Here is a 16,517-nt window from a genome sequence, read left to right as displayed (position 1 = left end):
GCAAAACATTCTCTACCAAGTAATCATTCAATATAGTACCGTTTAGGTGAATTTGGCAAGTGAGCAGGTGTTTTGCCAGACCAAATCATCCATCCAATACAAATCTTTATTAGCTACTAGCAAATTGACCAAACCTTTTCTCTGCAAAATCCTATCACAGCAAATTCACCAACCCTCCTAACTTTCCTGGAGACAACAAGTATATTATAGAGGTATCCTGATTTCAGGGGTCTGAATGTCTGTATACTAGTATACTTGGGACCATGTACTGTTAATCAAAGTGCCCACATGTCAAGTTTCAGGTTCCACTGTATACCTCACTAGTGACTAAACACCCAATAATGACTAGTTTACACCAGTTCATTTATATAACCAGTGTTGGGAGTAACGCATTACTTATGTTATATAATATTATTACTTTTGTGGTAAGTAAGTAATATAACGAAATACGCTATAAAAACGGATAACATAGCTCAAGTTACTTTACTTACACATGTAACGTGTTACGTAATATAGTTACTGTAACGAGTCTAATATTACGTAATAAAATTACTACAAGTAACGAAGTTACTAATCTCGTTAGTTATCCTCTGAGTAACGCCTAGCCACAACGAAGTAATGAAGCCTACTGAATGAAGCTTATTCACCAGCTTCTTACTTATAACCAAGATTTACACATTGTCCAACAACACAATCATGTCACGTGATAAGGTGGTAGTTTCACACGTGACAGCTTAAGGCTGTGGACACAAAGTAATATAATATGTAATAATATTGTAGTTACTTTATTTTATGGGTAATATCAAGAGTCTGTAACTAAATAGTTCAGTTGCAAGTAATATGTAATATGTAACTAGTTACTTTTACAAAGTAACTTGCCCAACACTGTATATAACTGTACAATTACCAACTTAGGTGGCCTCTCCAGGTACGTAGGAACATTTGCCTAGAGTTGGGTGGTCAGTGGCAAGTTTGAGTTAACTTTGTTGTTCACTCCATTTGGTTTTTATCTTCTATGTTATTTGCTAAACTGTCTGTTGCTTAGATTCCTCTGGCTATGCGTGAACACCTCATCTCACTATCCTGGGAATTATCAACTCCGGCTATAATATTATTGGTTATGTTGTTTACACTGCTGTATCTAACTGAGCTCATGATTGTGCATGCCAATTAATAATACACATAGCAGTTTCCATATGACTTTGTCCACCATTGTATTGTGGACCACCCTGTGCCAGCCTAACTTGTGTTGTCATGCCAGGTCAGGAATAGCTCAATTGGTTCACACTAGTTTATCCTGAGTATGCTGTATAACACCTGGGAAAGGGAATGGGATTTTAGCGTCTTGTGTGACTAGTGTTACTGTCCAATTTCGAGCTGTAAAATTGATAATAACTTTATCTACTCATTATCAGGTGTAGTGGTTGTCTGAACAGTCAACATGAGTGTAGCTGGTGTCCTTATGATGTTCAATGTACCGCTACTGGTCCAGTATCATGTGATAGTGGTCTAGAAGGAAATGTGAGTAGTTGTACTGTCATCCTCTTCATTCCTTTACATCTACTGAACTTGTAGATGACCACAACTGATAGTTGTCCTCAGTTGACTCCTAATGATAACTACACACTACACATGAACACTGCACAACAACTTGTGGTCAATGGGAAAAACCTCTTACAGGTAACAGTTCATACAGACGTTGTATGTGTGTGATATACGTGCTAACTGTGATGGTAATTAGCATCAGATATAATAAGTAGTGCAGCCTACAATTAACAATGTAAATGATGCGAGCACTTGTGATATTATTACCTACAGTACAAACCGGAGACAAGTTAAATGCATTTTGCGTGTGCGTGTTGCGTTGCGTCTAAACGCGTAACCTTTATGGCTACTGCGTGCACACGCATTTTTTTTTCTGTGAGAATCACACATATCACACGAGCTCTTGTACCACAGATAATGTATGCATGAATTAACTTACACACTAAACGGTTTTTTCTATCACGAACTGAGAAGTGCAGCTACACTGACATTGCAACAGACAACAAACGGCCATAGCCATTTTGGAGATGTGGCTAAACATTACATACTGGGATGTACAGACATGTACTGTATTTTTTCAAGACCATGTTGTGTACAAAACGCCATGCGCTAACAATGCGTACGCATCTGACGAATAGGACAGTGCTGATTCGATTTTGCACGTCGTTTTATTCAGTTAGTACTGATTAATGAACAGTAGAAGACTAACACAAGTAGTAACAGTACATTATTTAACAATCTATCTACCCATTTCGAGTTTCGTGCCATGTACCGCTTAGGTTATGTATGCATGGTGTCATGGAGAATACCGGATAGTAGTAGTTAGCCAGTGAGAAAAAGGCTGGAGAATAAACAAGGTATGTATACTAATACAGTGTGTATAGCTGATCAACTCCATGTAACTGACACTGATATTCGTAGCCATTTTGATAGTCATTCAAATTACGTACTTGCATGGTGGTGACAAGCCGTACGTACGTACGTATATAGTCGGTGCAGCAGTGCCATACCCCGCCATAGCTGCTGTAGGAACTGTATACTTTGTTTAGCGCTCTGTTAAATAGCCACAGACCATTACAGTGTAATGTACTACTAGTTGCTGTTACACGCATTAAATTCGTGTAGATGTGTTTTGTCAGACAATGTTGCATGTAGACGCATTTTTTTGTCCAATGCACACGCAAAATGCATTTGACTTGTCTCCGGTTTGTACCGTATTATTGTTGTAACGAAAGAAGTTGCTGTACTGCTAACAAGCAACTGTTGCTACATGAATTTGCGAGTGCAATATTGCATGTAGGCTGTGCTGTACTGCATAACTTACCAGTACTAGTAGTTACAAGCTAATATTCCTCCCTGTAGGATGGTAGGAACTACTATTGTGTGGTCAGTTATAGAGGAGAGGAGATATCAGTGGTAGGGTCATGGGACCCTGTGGAGATGACCATCACTTGTGATCAACGTAATGTGAGTAGTACTAGCTCAATGTAGCCAGTGTAGTGTTGCAGATGGTAGTTAACAGTTTTATGGAATAGAGGAAGGACCTGACAGCCTTGTATAGCTTACATCAATGATATTTTCTCCTTTTAATTAATGATCAACTATTGTTGTTTGCAGAAATGAAATAATTTTATTTTCTAGTTCTTCTTCAGTTCTGCTGCTGGACAGAGTAGGGTCACAGCAGATCTTAAGGTGTTATGGAAGACAGTTAATAACTATACTATTGATGAAGCTGTGGCTAGTGTACAAGGTGTGTTGTATGGTGATTTGTACATCCCATACCCCATTCCTATTCCAGTAATGCTATACCAGTGTCACCTACTGGGAACAGACTGTACTTCATGTCTTGCTCAGAATGAAACTCACTTTGATTGTGTCTACTGTCCTGAAACAAACTGTGTCTTCCGGTCCAGTTGTAGTGTTAATCCTTATGATAGTTGTCCAGATCCAATGATCGACATGGTATGTTATGGGAGACAATGTAGTGTTGTGGTATATGTGCTGGTAAGTTGTGCTACTTTTACAAGATGGAACTATTACAGCAGTATTAGTCAACTTCTGTATGAAAATATGCATTGAATAAACGAGGCATTGCCTAATTATTTATATTTTGCACTTCATAAAGCTTTTATTAACAGATATTTAGTCAGTGACTTCATAACCACCACCTTATGCTGTGGTGAATTGTCTAATATTCATAACTAGTTGGCTATGGTATCTGTTGAGGATGGCCAATAATGTGAGGTATTATTATTTGGTAAATTCACACTCCATTAAGACTATATAAGCTATTTCACTGATATTCATGTCATTTGGGTCATTAATTGTACATCCTGCAAATTCCAGTATGGAATTGCAGTGGGCAGACAGGCAGTCAATGAATGATAGTTGATATTGAGCACCTTCTGTTGAGAGTATCTTAGTAGTATTAAGATATGTATAGCTATATTATAATATACCTTACCGTTATCACACCTAAATGGCTATTTCCTTTGTTAACAAACAACAACTTTCTTGTTCCAACATAGCTAATTATTAAAGGTCCACACTGAAATGGTAAAATACACTTTGGCTATTATCAATCCTTGCTACTAGTGGGATAGGTTGGTGCATGTGATTTAGTTAGATTTTGTTTTGTTTAGTAGATATAACACATTTTAGTGTATTGTGGTTTGTCAATTATATTACATCATAACGCATCAGACAAAGAAACTTTAGTACGCATGAGGTGCCATTGAAGCAAAAGAAGCGTACATGTACAGCTAGATTCGATTTAGTTTCATGTCATATCTACCGTAACAACTTAAACATGGTAAAAACTTGTACTGCAACTTGTTACAAGCCAGTAAGTGAATTTATGGTGGTCTTGTGGTGAAGAACGCTCAAGAATGCCTGTTAAAGGGACTGTAAATCAACAGTACAGTGGTCGAAACACATCTGAGTTTATTTCTTTAGATATTTTGAATGCACTGAAGTGTCCATACAGCGGGTGGAGGTAGAGAAATGCGAGGAAAAAACAATTGCGATGGTGCCACTGGCAGGACATTGCCACTACCAGGCGGAGAAGCGATTCAAGAAAGTGTAATATAGATACGATTGTTTATTTCATAGTACTGCTAACCCAGCTTTGTAAACAAATCGAACTAATCTTACTTCAGTGAAGCATAATGAAGCGTGAGCTTCGATAATGCAAAGCACACAAGCCAAGCTGCTAAGGCAACTACAGAACAACTCCACTATTGTTTTCCAGCAGAACATTCAAGTAATCATGGAACACTATGAAGTTGAAAAGGAGAGCTTGGTATTGCCACCTCCATGTTAGACTTTCACTGTTTATCTACCTTTCCGATTGCAAAATGTGTAATAACAGTACTTCCGGTTCTTTGTCTTACGTCACGTTTAACAAGACTTTGTGGCTTAATATCTCTCTACAACAACAACATAATTGAATTATTAAAAAGGTGTTTTGTGCATTTCATGATACAAACAACCTATTTATTCAATAAAATGGCAAGTGAGTTTTCCTTTTTAGTGGACCTTTAAGTCGTTTGTTCAAGTCTTTGTAAATTGATGCATGCATGTCTGTGGGGTGCAAGAAAAGATGATTGAATTGTCAACAATAACACAAAATTATATCACAGAAAGGTTTCTGATTTTTGTATAACTGTTACAGATTGACTAGTATTCCTCTTGTAGAAATTTCATGAGAATTTCCTTTATAAATCCAATTTTCATGTTTCTTTGTATACCACACAATGACACGTGCTTATTCCTGCCTACATGTAGTTCACTCCTATTGCTGGTCCTATTGAAGGAGGTACTGTGGTCACAATTGAAGGGTCAAACCTGGGAATGAACTTCCAAGACGTCATGAAAATTATGATAGGAAATGTTAACTGTATTCCTAATGAAGACTCCTACATGGTCGGGAGAAGGTAAAATAGTTGACTAATGACCTGTTAGTGAACGTCATTTCATCAACAGGGTAAATTGTGTGACAGATGTAATGAATGAACCTCAGTCAAGCAGCATCACCATAGTAACCAACAATGGCGCTCATGATAGTTCAGACCACTTCTATTACAAGGTGGAGATCATGTTATCTGTATGGATGTATGGTTATGTATTATACTTGCAGAGGGTGACTGTAAATCAGGTATACCCAAATAGAGGTCCCATATCAGGAGGAACACAAATCAACATAACAGGCAGCAACTTCAATATTGGTAACAGTCAGAATGTGTTAGTAGGAGACAAGATGTGTAGTATGATGAACATCACATCGTAAGTCAGTCTGTAGTGTGTGGTATAGTTGATAACTATCATGTACTGTTAACCCTTCGAATAGCAATATATTTTACATCATGCATAAAAGACCATAATATCAATGTTATTAAGCACACTACAAGTTGCCATGCGAGTAAAGGATGGCCTAGTCGTTTAGAGTGAAACAAGGCCTTGTTTATATTTGTGGTGGCGAATGTTCCTAACAAAGGAAAGTTCAAACTTTCCAGTCAGATCATCCTGAATGTTTGCTTGCACGTTTCTACAGTCACTTATAGAAGACCATCTTGATCTTTAACCTTATCACATGACCCTGTATATCATTCATTGTGCAATCACATGCAGGATTTGATTTCAGCTTCGTAGTAGATACTTGTGCCTCAAACCTCAAGCCATTGCAAGCTCCACTAAAACAATTTTGCTGGTCATGAATAAATTTGTGGTGTTGGCATGTATAAATCTGTGAACATGAGGATACCACATAACTGATCTGTTTTGTTAGAGTAATTAATTGAGAAAACAGTCTACGAAAACTACACATGTATGTCATACGCACATGTACCCTCACTACATGGACAATACATACACCTGTATTATGCAGTACCACAGTGTGTATAAAATATTATTCCCCTAGTGAGTGGATAACATGTGAGACAGAGAGAGGAGATGTGGGTGTAGTGGACATTACAATAATGGTGGACAATTTCAATGGTACCACATCCTACACATTTGTTGATGACCCAACCTTCACCAGTATCTCTCCAGTGTTCAGTTTCACATCGTAAGTGATGTCTGACCAGTAGTGTTATTATTTGTGTCTACTTTAATGTGTACATTTGTATACTCACACTTCAAACACCACACAGAGATTTAGTCACTGTCATCTCATCCTTTATAGAGGTGGTACGAAATTTTTGGTCAGAGGAGAGAGGTTGGATATAGTCCAGTCTCCGCAACTATTACTCACCATCGCCAGTTCATCTGGGAAGAGACAAGCTGATATGGTAAGACATGTTGTGATCTGTTGTATAGCAGCATGATCTTGTCTGGGATCTTCTATCTGCATTCACATAGTTATAATGCTAAACTTCTAACTTCCTGTATTTCAGTACAAACTTGCACATTACTGGTGGCATAGCACATACAGTATTTTGTTAGATGTTACATTGACAATGTTTTTTTTTATGGTGCATACAATTGTTACCCTCACAGGAATTCACTGGTCCATGTAATGCTCTGAATGATACAGCGTTATCTTGTGAAGCTCCTACTCTACCACCTCATGACAACTCAACTACTCAGCTAGTCAGACTGGGACTAGTGATGGATGGGGTGACACAGTTGAGGTCACTCAATGAAACAATACAAGTGTACAGGGACCCTGTGTTCTCACCATTGACCGAAGATAATTCCTCGCTGGTGTTTGAACTGAGAGAATATGATGTGATCACTATTAATGTAAGTCTGTTAGCTGTCCATGTTGGGTTCATGAAATCCAAGTGTGTTCCCAATGCACATATTGCCCTTTGTGGGGCTACAGCTTATTATGTACCTACTTAATGCACAAGTGTGCTGGGGTTGATGTAAACAGTATTGCTTTGTATATGAACATGTGAATATGATACGTATAGCCAGAATTTTTCTACAGACTAAACTTTTGCAAATTATGCAAGTAATGATAGCTTTAATTGTGAAATATGATTGTGAGTGATTTAGGTGTACATATATGTAGCTATTACCTTACACTTTCTAAAAATTTAAATAAACATGAAAATGTTACACAGTTTTGCAATAGTTTCATCCCTCGAAAATTTCTGGGTATTGGTAATTCCATATATCTCACCTGGCATGCATTGTGCTACAAGCTGCTGATTTTACAATCATGTTATTTTGTAGGGTTCCTATTTCAGATTTACAACGGACCAGTTGATGGTTAAAATTGGTAGTGAAGGATCGTGTCGTGTACTATCATCAATCACCCTCACCTCAGTAGAGTGTATACCCAATGAGGCTGACTATCCTGTGAACCAGGACATTCCTCTAATGGTAGACCACACTTAGCAGCTTGTTGTATGAGTAACATGTAACTTGTTCCTCAGGTTCATTTGGGTAATCAAGTAACCACACTGGGGACTATACGGTTTAGAGAGGAGGAAGAGGAGGAGAACAGTATTGTTGTGATCATTATAGCGGTGGTTGTCAGTGCCATTGTGCTTGTTGTGCTGATGTTGGTGTTCATCACAATCCTATACTGCTTCTGGAGGAACTCTCGCAGAAAGGACCAGAAGTTGGATGAACTTCAAATGACTCTCAGCAAATTGGAGACCAATGTAGCACACGAGTGTAAAGAAGGTGAAGCCATTTCTGCATGTGTATCACACAAATTGTATGTGAGAATAACTGTCAGAGGGAGCTCCTCTATTCTGATCACTTTAGGGCCATCTACAAGTGTCCTAATTATCTAAGTATATTATTCATTTCAGGGTGTGGGGTTCTGCTGTAGCATATCATTGCTTTACTAACAATATCAAAACAATTAATTGTGATTATAACATTTAATGTCAAGTGAGAGATTAATATCATGTGAAGTATTTAAACTGTCTGTGAAATAGTGATTAGTGATTAGTGATATCAAATGATAACAGTAAAGTTATGGGATAATTTTATTAGAAGACATACAATCAGGTGCATGGGTACAGGCAAGCCCACAACAGTGGTATAATCTGTCAAAGACTAGTGTCTTCATTGTCCACATTGCTTGCTAACAGAAGCCTACAGTACCAAACTGATGGATCAGTGTTACATTATTAACATGTGACCACAACATATAATAGATGGCCTGTGGTGGCCACAAGACACATAGTTGAGATATATGATATCTTTGTAGTGAGCTTGGTGGTTATGTTACTGAAAACAATATTTCTACTGGCAGCTGCCACTTATAAAGGAAGACCACCTCTTGGAGTCTTAAAAATCCCTGTGTCTCCTGTTTATATAGTTAACCATCTGTTAGTGCAGCCACTGGGGTGCATACTTTATTAGTCTGTTTAATTATTATCACTTTCTGTGGTTTAGATAGTACAGTATTTGACCAGTTAATAATAACAGCGTAGCTACATACTATAACTTTCAGCAAGGGCTGGGCGGCTACTATGGGTTTATGGGCTTGTGTGGCAGCAGCCCACAGCATTTATGCGGACTCATGTGTGACTGACCTTGTTTAGTCACCCTTCAATACTATCATTCACTTTAACTACTCCTTTGCCCAGTTTCTGCTTCAGACGTGTCTTACAGTATATTCAGATAGAAGCTATGGCTCTTATCTGAGGATGGCTCTTATGACAATAATTCTAGGCTGTGGAGCAGCTACTATCTGAGGTGGCTAATATACAAGCCGCAGCTATTAACTGGTCAATATGGTACCTTGTGTATCTGTTCTCTTCTGGAAAGATCGTTCTTCTACATATGCAATAATATTGTGGTATAATAGTTTTAGCACGGTACATATTCAATGTAATCACAATTGTGTGTATACATTAACTGTATAGCATTCACTCAGCTATTGACTGATCTTGATGAGTACACTGGTGACCTGACTAATGTCTCTCTACCATATTTTGACTTTCAAACTTACATGGTGAAGACAGTGTTGTCTGGATTAGAAGACACCCTGTTGTCCTCCAAGGTAACAGCAGCCATACTCTGTGTGTATGATATATGTTGTGTGTAACTGTATTAACATGGCTTTACCATTCAGTGTCAAATAGTAGTGCTTTGTTTGTACCACCATGTTTTATAGGTTAGAAATTAAGTCACATTTTCAGATTGTCTATGGTCATGTTGTAATTGATGTATTTTATTTCATAAATGAAAGCTGCTAAACTATAACCAACCCTCAAAGCATTTTCTCCTCAAAGATGTCTCCTCGAAATTTTCCTCCCCTTCATCACCATTCTGCTGTAGAATAACTTTTATGTGTTTGTTTCGTCTGTTTGTGTGTAGTTCCGTAACAACCAGCTACCTCAGTTATCAAAGAGGTTGGAGGAGTTCCATCACCTCATGATGGACAAGAGGTTCCTACTCATCCTCATCAAGACCATGGAGGAACAAAGAGACTTTAGCATCAGAGAAAAGTCAGTGAAAACCAAGTGACAACCACGTGACAGTGGTTAACAATGATGACCTCACCAACAGTGACAGAATGTGTCACTCACTGGCTTGTTGTCACAGTTACATGCCATGGGTTGTTATCATAACATTTTAGTAGTAGTTGCCATTGTCTGCAAGGTCACTTTTGTATTATGCTAGACTACATGATTTTGAGCAGCTAGCTGTGTTGTCCATGCTGTTTGGTGTCTGTGTAATCTACACATTATCTACCACATTATCTACATGTCAACTGTTATGTGTGCTGTGTCCATGTACATTGTATTGATAACACTTTTGGAAGAGTTCCCATGAAAACCCAATGAAAGAAGTACCCACCCTCCTCAGGCCTCCTGTGAACAGTCAAGTTTTTATATTGGGTGTCTTTAAACCACACAATATTTAGGGCAAACCTATGAGAATTTGCCAAAGAAAAGTTTGGGTTTCATGAGTGGTGTAGTACACATTGTAGCCATCATGTGAGGCTACTAGTAACTTATCTATCATGTTTAGGTGTCAGATGGGTAACCTGTTGACTGTCATACTGCATACCAGACTGGACTACCTCACACAGTAAGACTTTCTTGTTGTTCTTGTTATTGTTGTCTCATAATCTAGTATAGTATGTTGGCATTGTGTAGAATACGGTAAGGGGGACTGTAGTTATGTGTAGCAGACTATGTAGTAATGAAGATGGAGTGTTGTTGTTAGTGTGTGGGTGTAAGATAACAATAGTGGACACAACTGGTACACACATACACGTCCATGCATACATTATGCTCTGACAGACTAAACTGTGACAAGCTATTGTAAACAAAGATTATTTTGATAGATGACCACTTAACAAATTAATACATTAATGACAAACGTTTGGTGGCAAATTTACACATCATGCAATTTTACTAACTGACGAATTAAGTTTGACAGGTGCATACCTTTTAACAACTTCAAAATTTTCACATTTACTGGCGGTATATCATGTATTACCATGTAAGGCTGTAAACATCTTTTATTGTAATTAACAATGTGCCCACACAAAATGTAGTCACTTGTATTAATAATTATATTGTGTGTGGGTGATATCATAGAGTAGTGTGTAGTGTCACTGATGGAGTTACGTGTTACCAACTGACTGACTGACTGACTGACTGACACTGTCTGAATAATGCTGGTTATCTTATCTATCCATTTGGACATGTGTTCCACTATTATAATAGTAATGGATATGTAGTGTTGTAATAAGAGCCTAGTGGATAGTGTTGAGCCTAGTGGATAGTGTAAGAGCCTAGTTGATATGTAGTGTTGTAATAAGAGCCTAGTGGATAATTAGTGGATAGTGTTGTTCACTATCCACTAATTATCCTGTAGCACTTCAGGGGGTTTGTTACATCCAAAGATTACCTTGAGGGTAGTTGTACAATTCTTGTTGTTATAGGATCATGAAGTTGTCAATGTCAGAATTGATCAGGAAGTCTGTAGCTAAGGACAACTATAGAGTGTTACTAAGAAGGTGATGGTTAACTGTTAGTGATGTTGTGTTTAGTGTTGTCTACTGTTTGTGTAGAACTGACTCTGTGGCTGAGAGGATATTATCCAATTGGTTGGCTCTTTGTCTTCATCAGCACATCTTGGTGAGTACATGTAGTGTGAGTGTTTGTTGGTTGAAGTGGTTTGGTTGGAGCATTGGCTTGTAATCATAAGGGGTCCCTCTTTCAATGCCCAAGTTCTGGTGTTGTTTCCTAAGTGTATTAATGAGGATTTGGAGTAACAAATACCGTCAAAAGTTGGTATCACTTGTCCGTGTCTAACCAAGCGGCAGCATAGCAGCACAGCCAAGTGGCTAGTGCATTGGCCTGGTAATTGAAAGGTTCCAATTTAATGCCTAGTTGTGTAAATTTGGTGTTGTTGTTTCCTTGAGCAAGAAACTTTATTCACATTGTTCCAGTCTACCCAGTTGTATATTGGGGACCTGGTGGTCTGGTGTCAACTGGGGAAGCAGCCCACCCAGCTGTAGCATCAATGGGTACCTGGTGTAAACTGGGGAAGCAAATGCCCAACTGTCCTTGTCTCGCTTAGTAGTGTTGGGGTTGTTGTAGAATTTTGGGTTCTGTGACCTCTCTTTGTGAGACCTCCTGTGGGTTACTAGCTTGCCCCAGGAGGATTTGCCTGCACAAGACTCAAGTGCCTGAGTGGTGCACAGGCATCCCAGTGCTGGTTCATTGGCTGGCTGCTGTAGGCTTTGCTTAGCTTTGTGTTTTGCATAGCAAGTGAATTTCAGCAGGCTTGATTTGTGTACACTAGAATAGTGTAGAGTTATCGGCAGCCCTTCATTGTTATCTGGATAGCTGAGGTTGTACTTTCCTCTTTAACCTTGTTCCATAGTTACGAGCAGCATTTTGTTGGTTGCTAAGCTAACACAAAGGGTTTCATTTGTCTACCACTACTAATGGTATTCCATTGATGTCACCTGTCCCTTATCACGATAATGTACACAGTTTGTACTGGACACATACTACACTACATGTGATGTACATAGTAATGATGTCCCACACATTCTCTGCTTCTTTTTTTAGTAGAATACAATTACACTAGTACATACTACACGTTGAGTATCTTATAATAACACTTCTAATAAGGATGCCTTGATACTATCAGGACACTTGTCCATTGTCCCATTTGTATTAGTGTAAACACATTAGAACACTCACCGATAAGGACATTCTTATCTATGCATTGACTCCTAATTAGTCAAAGTACTTATTGATAAATGCCCCAGGGCACCCATTTCATGGGGACATGCTCTCAAAACATACATTATGTAATAATTATTGTACTGTAATAATTCAAGTCTTTCCAATCTCAGGATCAAGTTGGTCAGCCATTGTACATGTTGTTCAGAGCCATCAAAGGTCAACTGGAGAAGGGACCAGTTGATGTGGTCACTGGAGACGCTCGTTATTCACTGTCTGAACAGAGAATCATCCGACAACAAATGCCAGAAGTGCCCGTAAGTTTTTACCTTAGTTTTATAAAAAAAGGCTAATATCTATAAGCGTTTATGAGGGAACTACGTATTAAGATCAAGAGAGTATTTTCTCTGACCACTGTATTAGAGAATTTTGCCACCAAATAACTCGACTCATTCCTTCTGCTTTTTTCATCTGCTACAGGAGATCATAGCATTGGTAATAGCTGAAGAGAACAACATCAGAGCTAATGTTAGACTACTACAGTGTGACACTATTAGTCAAGCTAAAGAGAAAATATTTGATCACATCTACAAGTCACAGCCAGTCTCCACAAGGCCGTACACCTTCTTCAACAGTGACCTTCACTTCATGATGGCTAATGGCAGAGTGACCGTGTTGAGGGACTTTGACTACACCACCATCGAAGATGGGGAGTGGAAGAAAGTGAACACCTTATGTCATTATGAGGTAGAGACAATGTGTTAATGTGCTGAATCCATTACCATCTTTAACTTTTCTTTTTGTGCTATACCATGTATGCTTGTGTGGCTGGTATTTATATTATTTTATTGTGCTTAGGTTCACAAGGAACTGAATCCATGTTTGAAGTTGGTGAAGAAGAATCGTTACACGTCAGAAGGTACTGTATGCAACACTCAATCAAAATAAGTAGTGTTTGAGCTAGTACACAGCATACAGTATAATTCAGTATCTTAATTTGTGTGCTGAAACAGCTACAGTTCTATTACACTAAAGTATTGGAGAAGGGTAGAAGCATAATGGCTATACAAACTGTTTACTTAGTAATGTTATTGTTTTTGTTTCTTCTCTGTTAGTTACTGAATTCCCTGCCACGTTGGTGACAACACCAAATACTCAGATCAAACCTCATAGTAATGAAGAAGGACAAAAGTACTGGCATCTCTTCAAACATGTTGATGTGGATGATCCTGTCATGTCACCACTACTGAGCAAGAAATTAGTCACAGAAGTGTTCTTCCCCAGAATATTGTATACTAAGGTGAACTTGCGGTGATGTGTGTGTTGTATTGTTACTGTTTTGTCCACTTGTAGAAAGTGCTACAGAAGTTTGTGGATGACTTGTTCAAGGCGTTATTCAGTATTGACCATGAACCATCTACGCCTTGTATTCATTCCAGACAGTTTATCTTCCCTAATGGAAATATCCCTCCACCACAGAGTGAGTTGTCACCCACCATGAGAGTCTGGCAACTACAGTGAAACCTTAATCAGTTGTGAACACGATGATAATCAGATGATCCCATTTTTATTAACACATTTAGACCCCTGAAATCAGGACACCTCTCTAATAAGGACACCTTGATAATCAGGACACCTCACTAATAAGGACACCTTGATAATCAGGACACTTTTCTATGGTCCTATTTGTATTAGTGTACACACTTTCAGACACAAAGATATCACATATAATTATATTTCCATCATTCCCCTGAGTGTTCTATTAGAGTATTTGATATACTACATTTCTCTCACTACAGCTTACACCAGAGGGGCTGATACAATTCCAGTGGCTATCAAGTACTTGTTTGACTTCCTTGATCATGAAGCTATCAACACAGGTGTAGCTGACCCTGATGTGGTACACGTATGGAAGAACAACAGGTAAACACCATACTGACTTGCTGTAACTGATGTATGTATTACGTGTGAAGTCAGTTTGTGTGTAAACCAGCTAACTCCAAAAGTATAGAAAGTGACCTACTTAGTATAGTATGTGACTAGGTTAGCCGGTTAGTTTTCACCATGTACAACACACTGCTTGTTGCATGTATATCAGTTGTGTTAATTGTATATTTGTTGCTGTAGCTTATCACTACGGTTCTGGGTCAACTTGATAAAGAATCCTGAATTTGTGTTTGACATCAACAAGTCACTAACAATGGACTCCTGTCTCTCAATAGTAGCACAGGTACATGTGGTGTAGTAAATGTGTTGAGTGCTAGTTTGTGCAACTACTGGTATTAAATAGACTACCAGATATTGGGCACTTATTATTATACCAGAAATCAGCTGTCAAAAAATAAATAAATTTGTTGCTGGCTGTATCAACAAAAATTAAATCTACAAATTATTTTGAACTATACGAATGATTTGCGCATACAAATATTAATGTAGTTATTCTGTCAAAAAATATTCGGTAGTTTATGCCAGTGACGAAATATGTTGTGTTGAAATTTTAATGCATGAAAATTGTTTACACCGAATTTTTCCTGGTTTACAGTAGTAGGGATGGACCTTGATTGTCAGTGTGCCAATTGAGCAGTGTTTAGATATTAAAGCAACCCTATACGAAGTTCTGTTCAACTACTCCAAAACAATATACATTTACTCTAATAGAACATTCACCTGTTTACTTAGTGACTGCTCTATTAGAAGTGGAGACTTAGTGAGTTGGATCAGTTAGCAACTATTCCTTAATTATTGTATACCACTGCTACTCAGTTGTGAACACACTAATAAGGGGTTACAGACAGCATTACTGTTACATAAAGTTTCGAGGTAGACAGCCTTCAAAAATTTCATAGCTAGGCAGTTACTATAGCTAATTATTTGCATAATTACTGGATTCAGAGGAAAATTTTTGTAGGTAAAAGGTGATCTACGAAAATTTTCCACCTCAAAATTTTTTACGGGTACGGTACTACTCATGGTATGTTGTGTTTGTAGGCATTCATTGATGGCTGTTCATTGAGTGATGTCAAGCTCACTAAAGACTCACCCACTGGTAAACTACTCTATAACAAAGATGTGATGGGATACAAACATGAAGTTAAAAGGTTAGTTCAACAAGTAAGATTAGTGAATCACATTTGAGAGGGTTTTTTCGCTTCCTTTCTACATAACGTGCATTTCTTAAGTGTCCCCACCTGATTATGGGTGTGTGTAGGTGAATCACAAGGTGTTCTGTAGTAGTAGTGGCTCATGTGATGTAACACTAGTCATGTGATCACTTCACAGGTACTATGATGAAATTAGAAGACTACCCCAGGTATCAGAGGAGACCATGATCACATACTTGAAGGGACTATCAAATGTGAGTCAGTCAGAATGACCTGACACTTAGGACTGAATATAAATTTGCACCTATTATATAATTAGCAACATACGAGCGGATTAAATCTGGTGATTTGTCCCTCGTCTTGCACATTTTATTGTAATGACTCCTACTAGTTTGTGAAATTCTATACACTAGTGACTGGTTGTTGTCTCTCTTTCCACAGTATCAGGTACATCAACTAATTCACGATAACTATCCATTCTCACTGCACTCGGCACTCTACCAGCTGCTCAAATTGACAGGCAGACACTCTCACAAGGTTAGTTGTGATCTGCAGTATAGTTTGTAATATGGGGTCTGCTAGGAGGTAACTTGTGGTCTCTTAGTTTTATCCAAACACTTATCACAAGCACTCAGACTTTGTTGATCCCTTTTTTGCTGCAATCAAGAGGTTTTCCTCCTGTTCAAAAAATTTGTCCGACATTTTTATTTAGTATTCTAATGTGTGAATTGGTAGTATATCCATGTGTGTC

The 16,517-nt window shown here is 38.2% G+C and overlaps 1 protein-coding gene across 3 annotated transcripts in view; it reads left to right on the top strand.

Moving 5' to 3' along the window:
* The window catches only part of LOC136252532 (plexin-A4-like), a 67,402-nt gene that overhangs the window by 50,342 nt on the left and 543 nt on the right, over nt 1-16,517 (top strand). For 2 of the 3 annotated variants that reach the window (XM_066044991.1, XM_066044992.1), the window contains 20 exons: nt 6,464-6,610; nt 6,728-6,833; nt 7,042-7,287; nt 7,726-7,875; nt 7,929-8,181; nt 9,378-9,514; nt 9,832-9,962; nt 10,489-10,548; nt 11,411-11,485; nt 11,540-11,606; nt 12,839-12,982; nt 13,146-13,412; nt 13,524-13,584; nt 13,781-13,965; nt 14,019-14,145; nt 14,465-14,588; nt 14,793-14,895; nt 15,654-15,763; nt 15,945-16,020; nt 16,208-16,303. In XM_066044991.1, coding sequence (XP_065901063.1) covers nt 6,464-6,610; nt 6,728-6,833; nt 7,042-7,287; nt 7,726-7,875; nt 7,929-8,181; nt 9,378-9,514; nt 9,832-9,962; nt 10,489-10,548; nt 11,411-11,485; nt 11,540-11,606; nt 12,839-12,982; nt 13,146-13,412; nt 13,524-13,584; nt 13,781-13,965; nt 14,019-14,145; nt 14,465-14,588; nt 14,793-14,895; nt 15,654-15,763; nt 15,945-16,020; nt 16,208-16,303 — 2,665 coding nt within the window. Of the gene's footprint in view, nt 1-1,415; nt 1,522-1,575; nt 1,681-2,907; nt 3,013-3,186; nt 3,296-3,343; nt 3,508-5,331; nt 5,481-5,529; nt 5,633-5,683; nt 5,830-6,463; nt 6,611-6,727; nt 6,834-7,041; nt 7,288-7,725; nt 7,876-7,928; nt 8,182-9,377; nt 9,515-9,831; nt 9,963-10,488; nt 10,549-11,410; nt 11,486-11,539; nt 11,607-12,838; nt 12,983-13,145; nt 13,413-13,523; nt 13,585-13,780; nt 13,966-14,018; nt 14,146-14,464; nt 14,589-14,792; nt 14,896-15,653; nt 15,764-15,944; nt 16,021-16,207; nt 16,304-16,517 lie in introns of all 3 variants that reach the window. The other variant, XM_066044993.1, reaches the window with a different exon arrangement.

Source organism: Dysidea avara, chromosome 4 (assembly GCF_963678975.1).
Source record: "Dysidea avara chromosome 4, odDysAvar1.4, whole genome shotgun sequence".
NCBI classification, from domain to species: Eukaryota; Metazoa; Porifera; class Demospongiae; order Dictyoceratida; family Dysideidae; genus Dysidea; species Dysidea avara.
The sequence above is the reverse complement of the archived record's forward strand: the minus strand, read 5'-3'. Positions and strand labels throughout refer to the sequence as shown.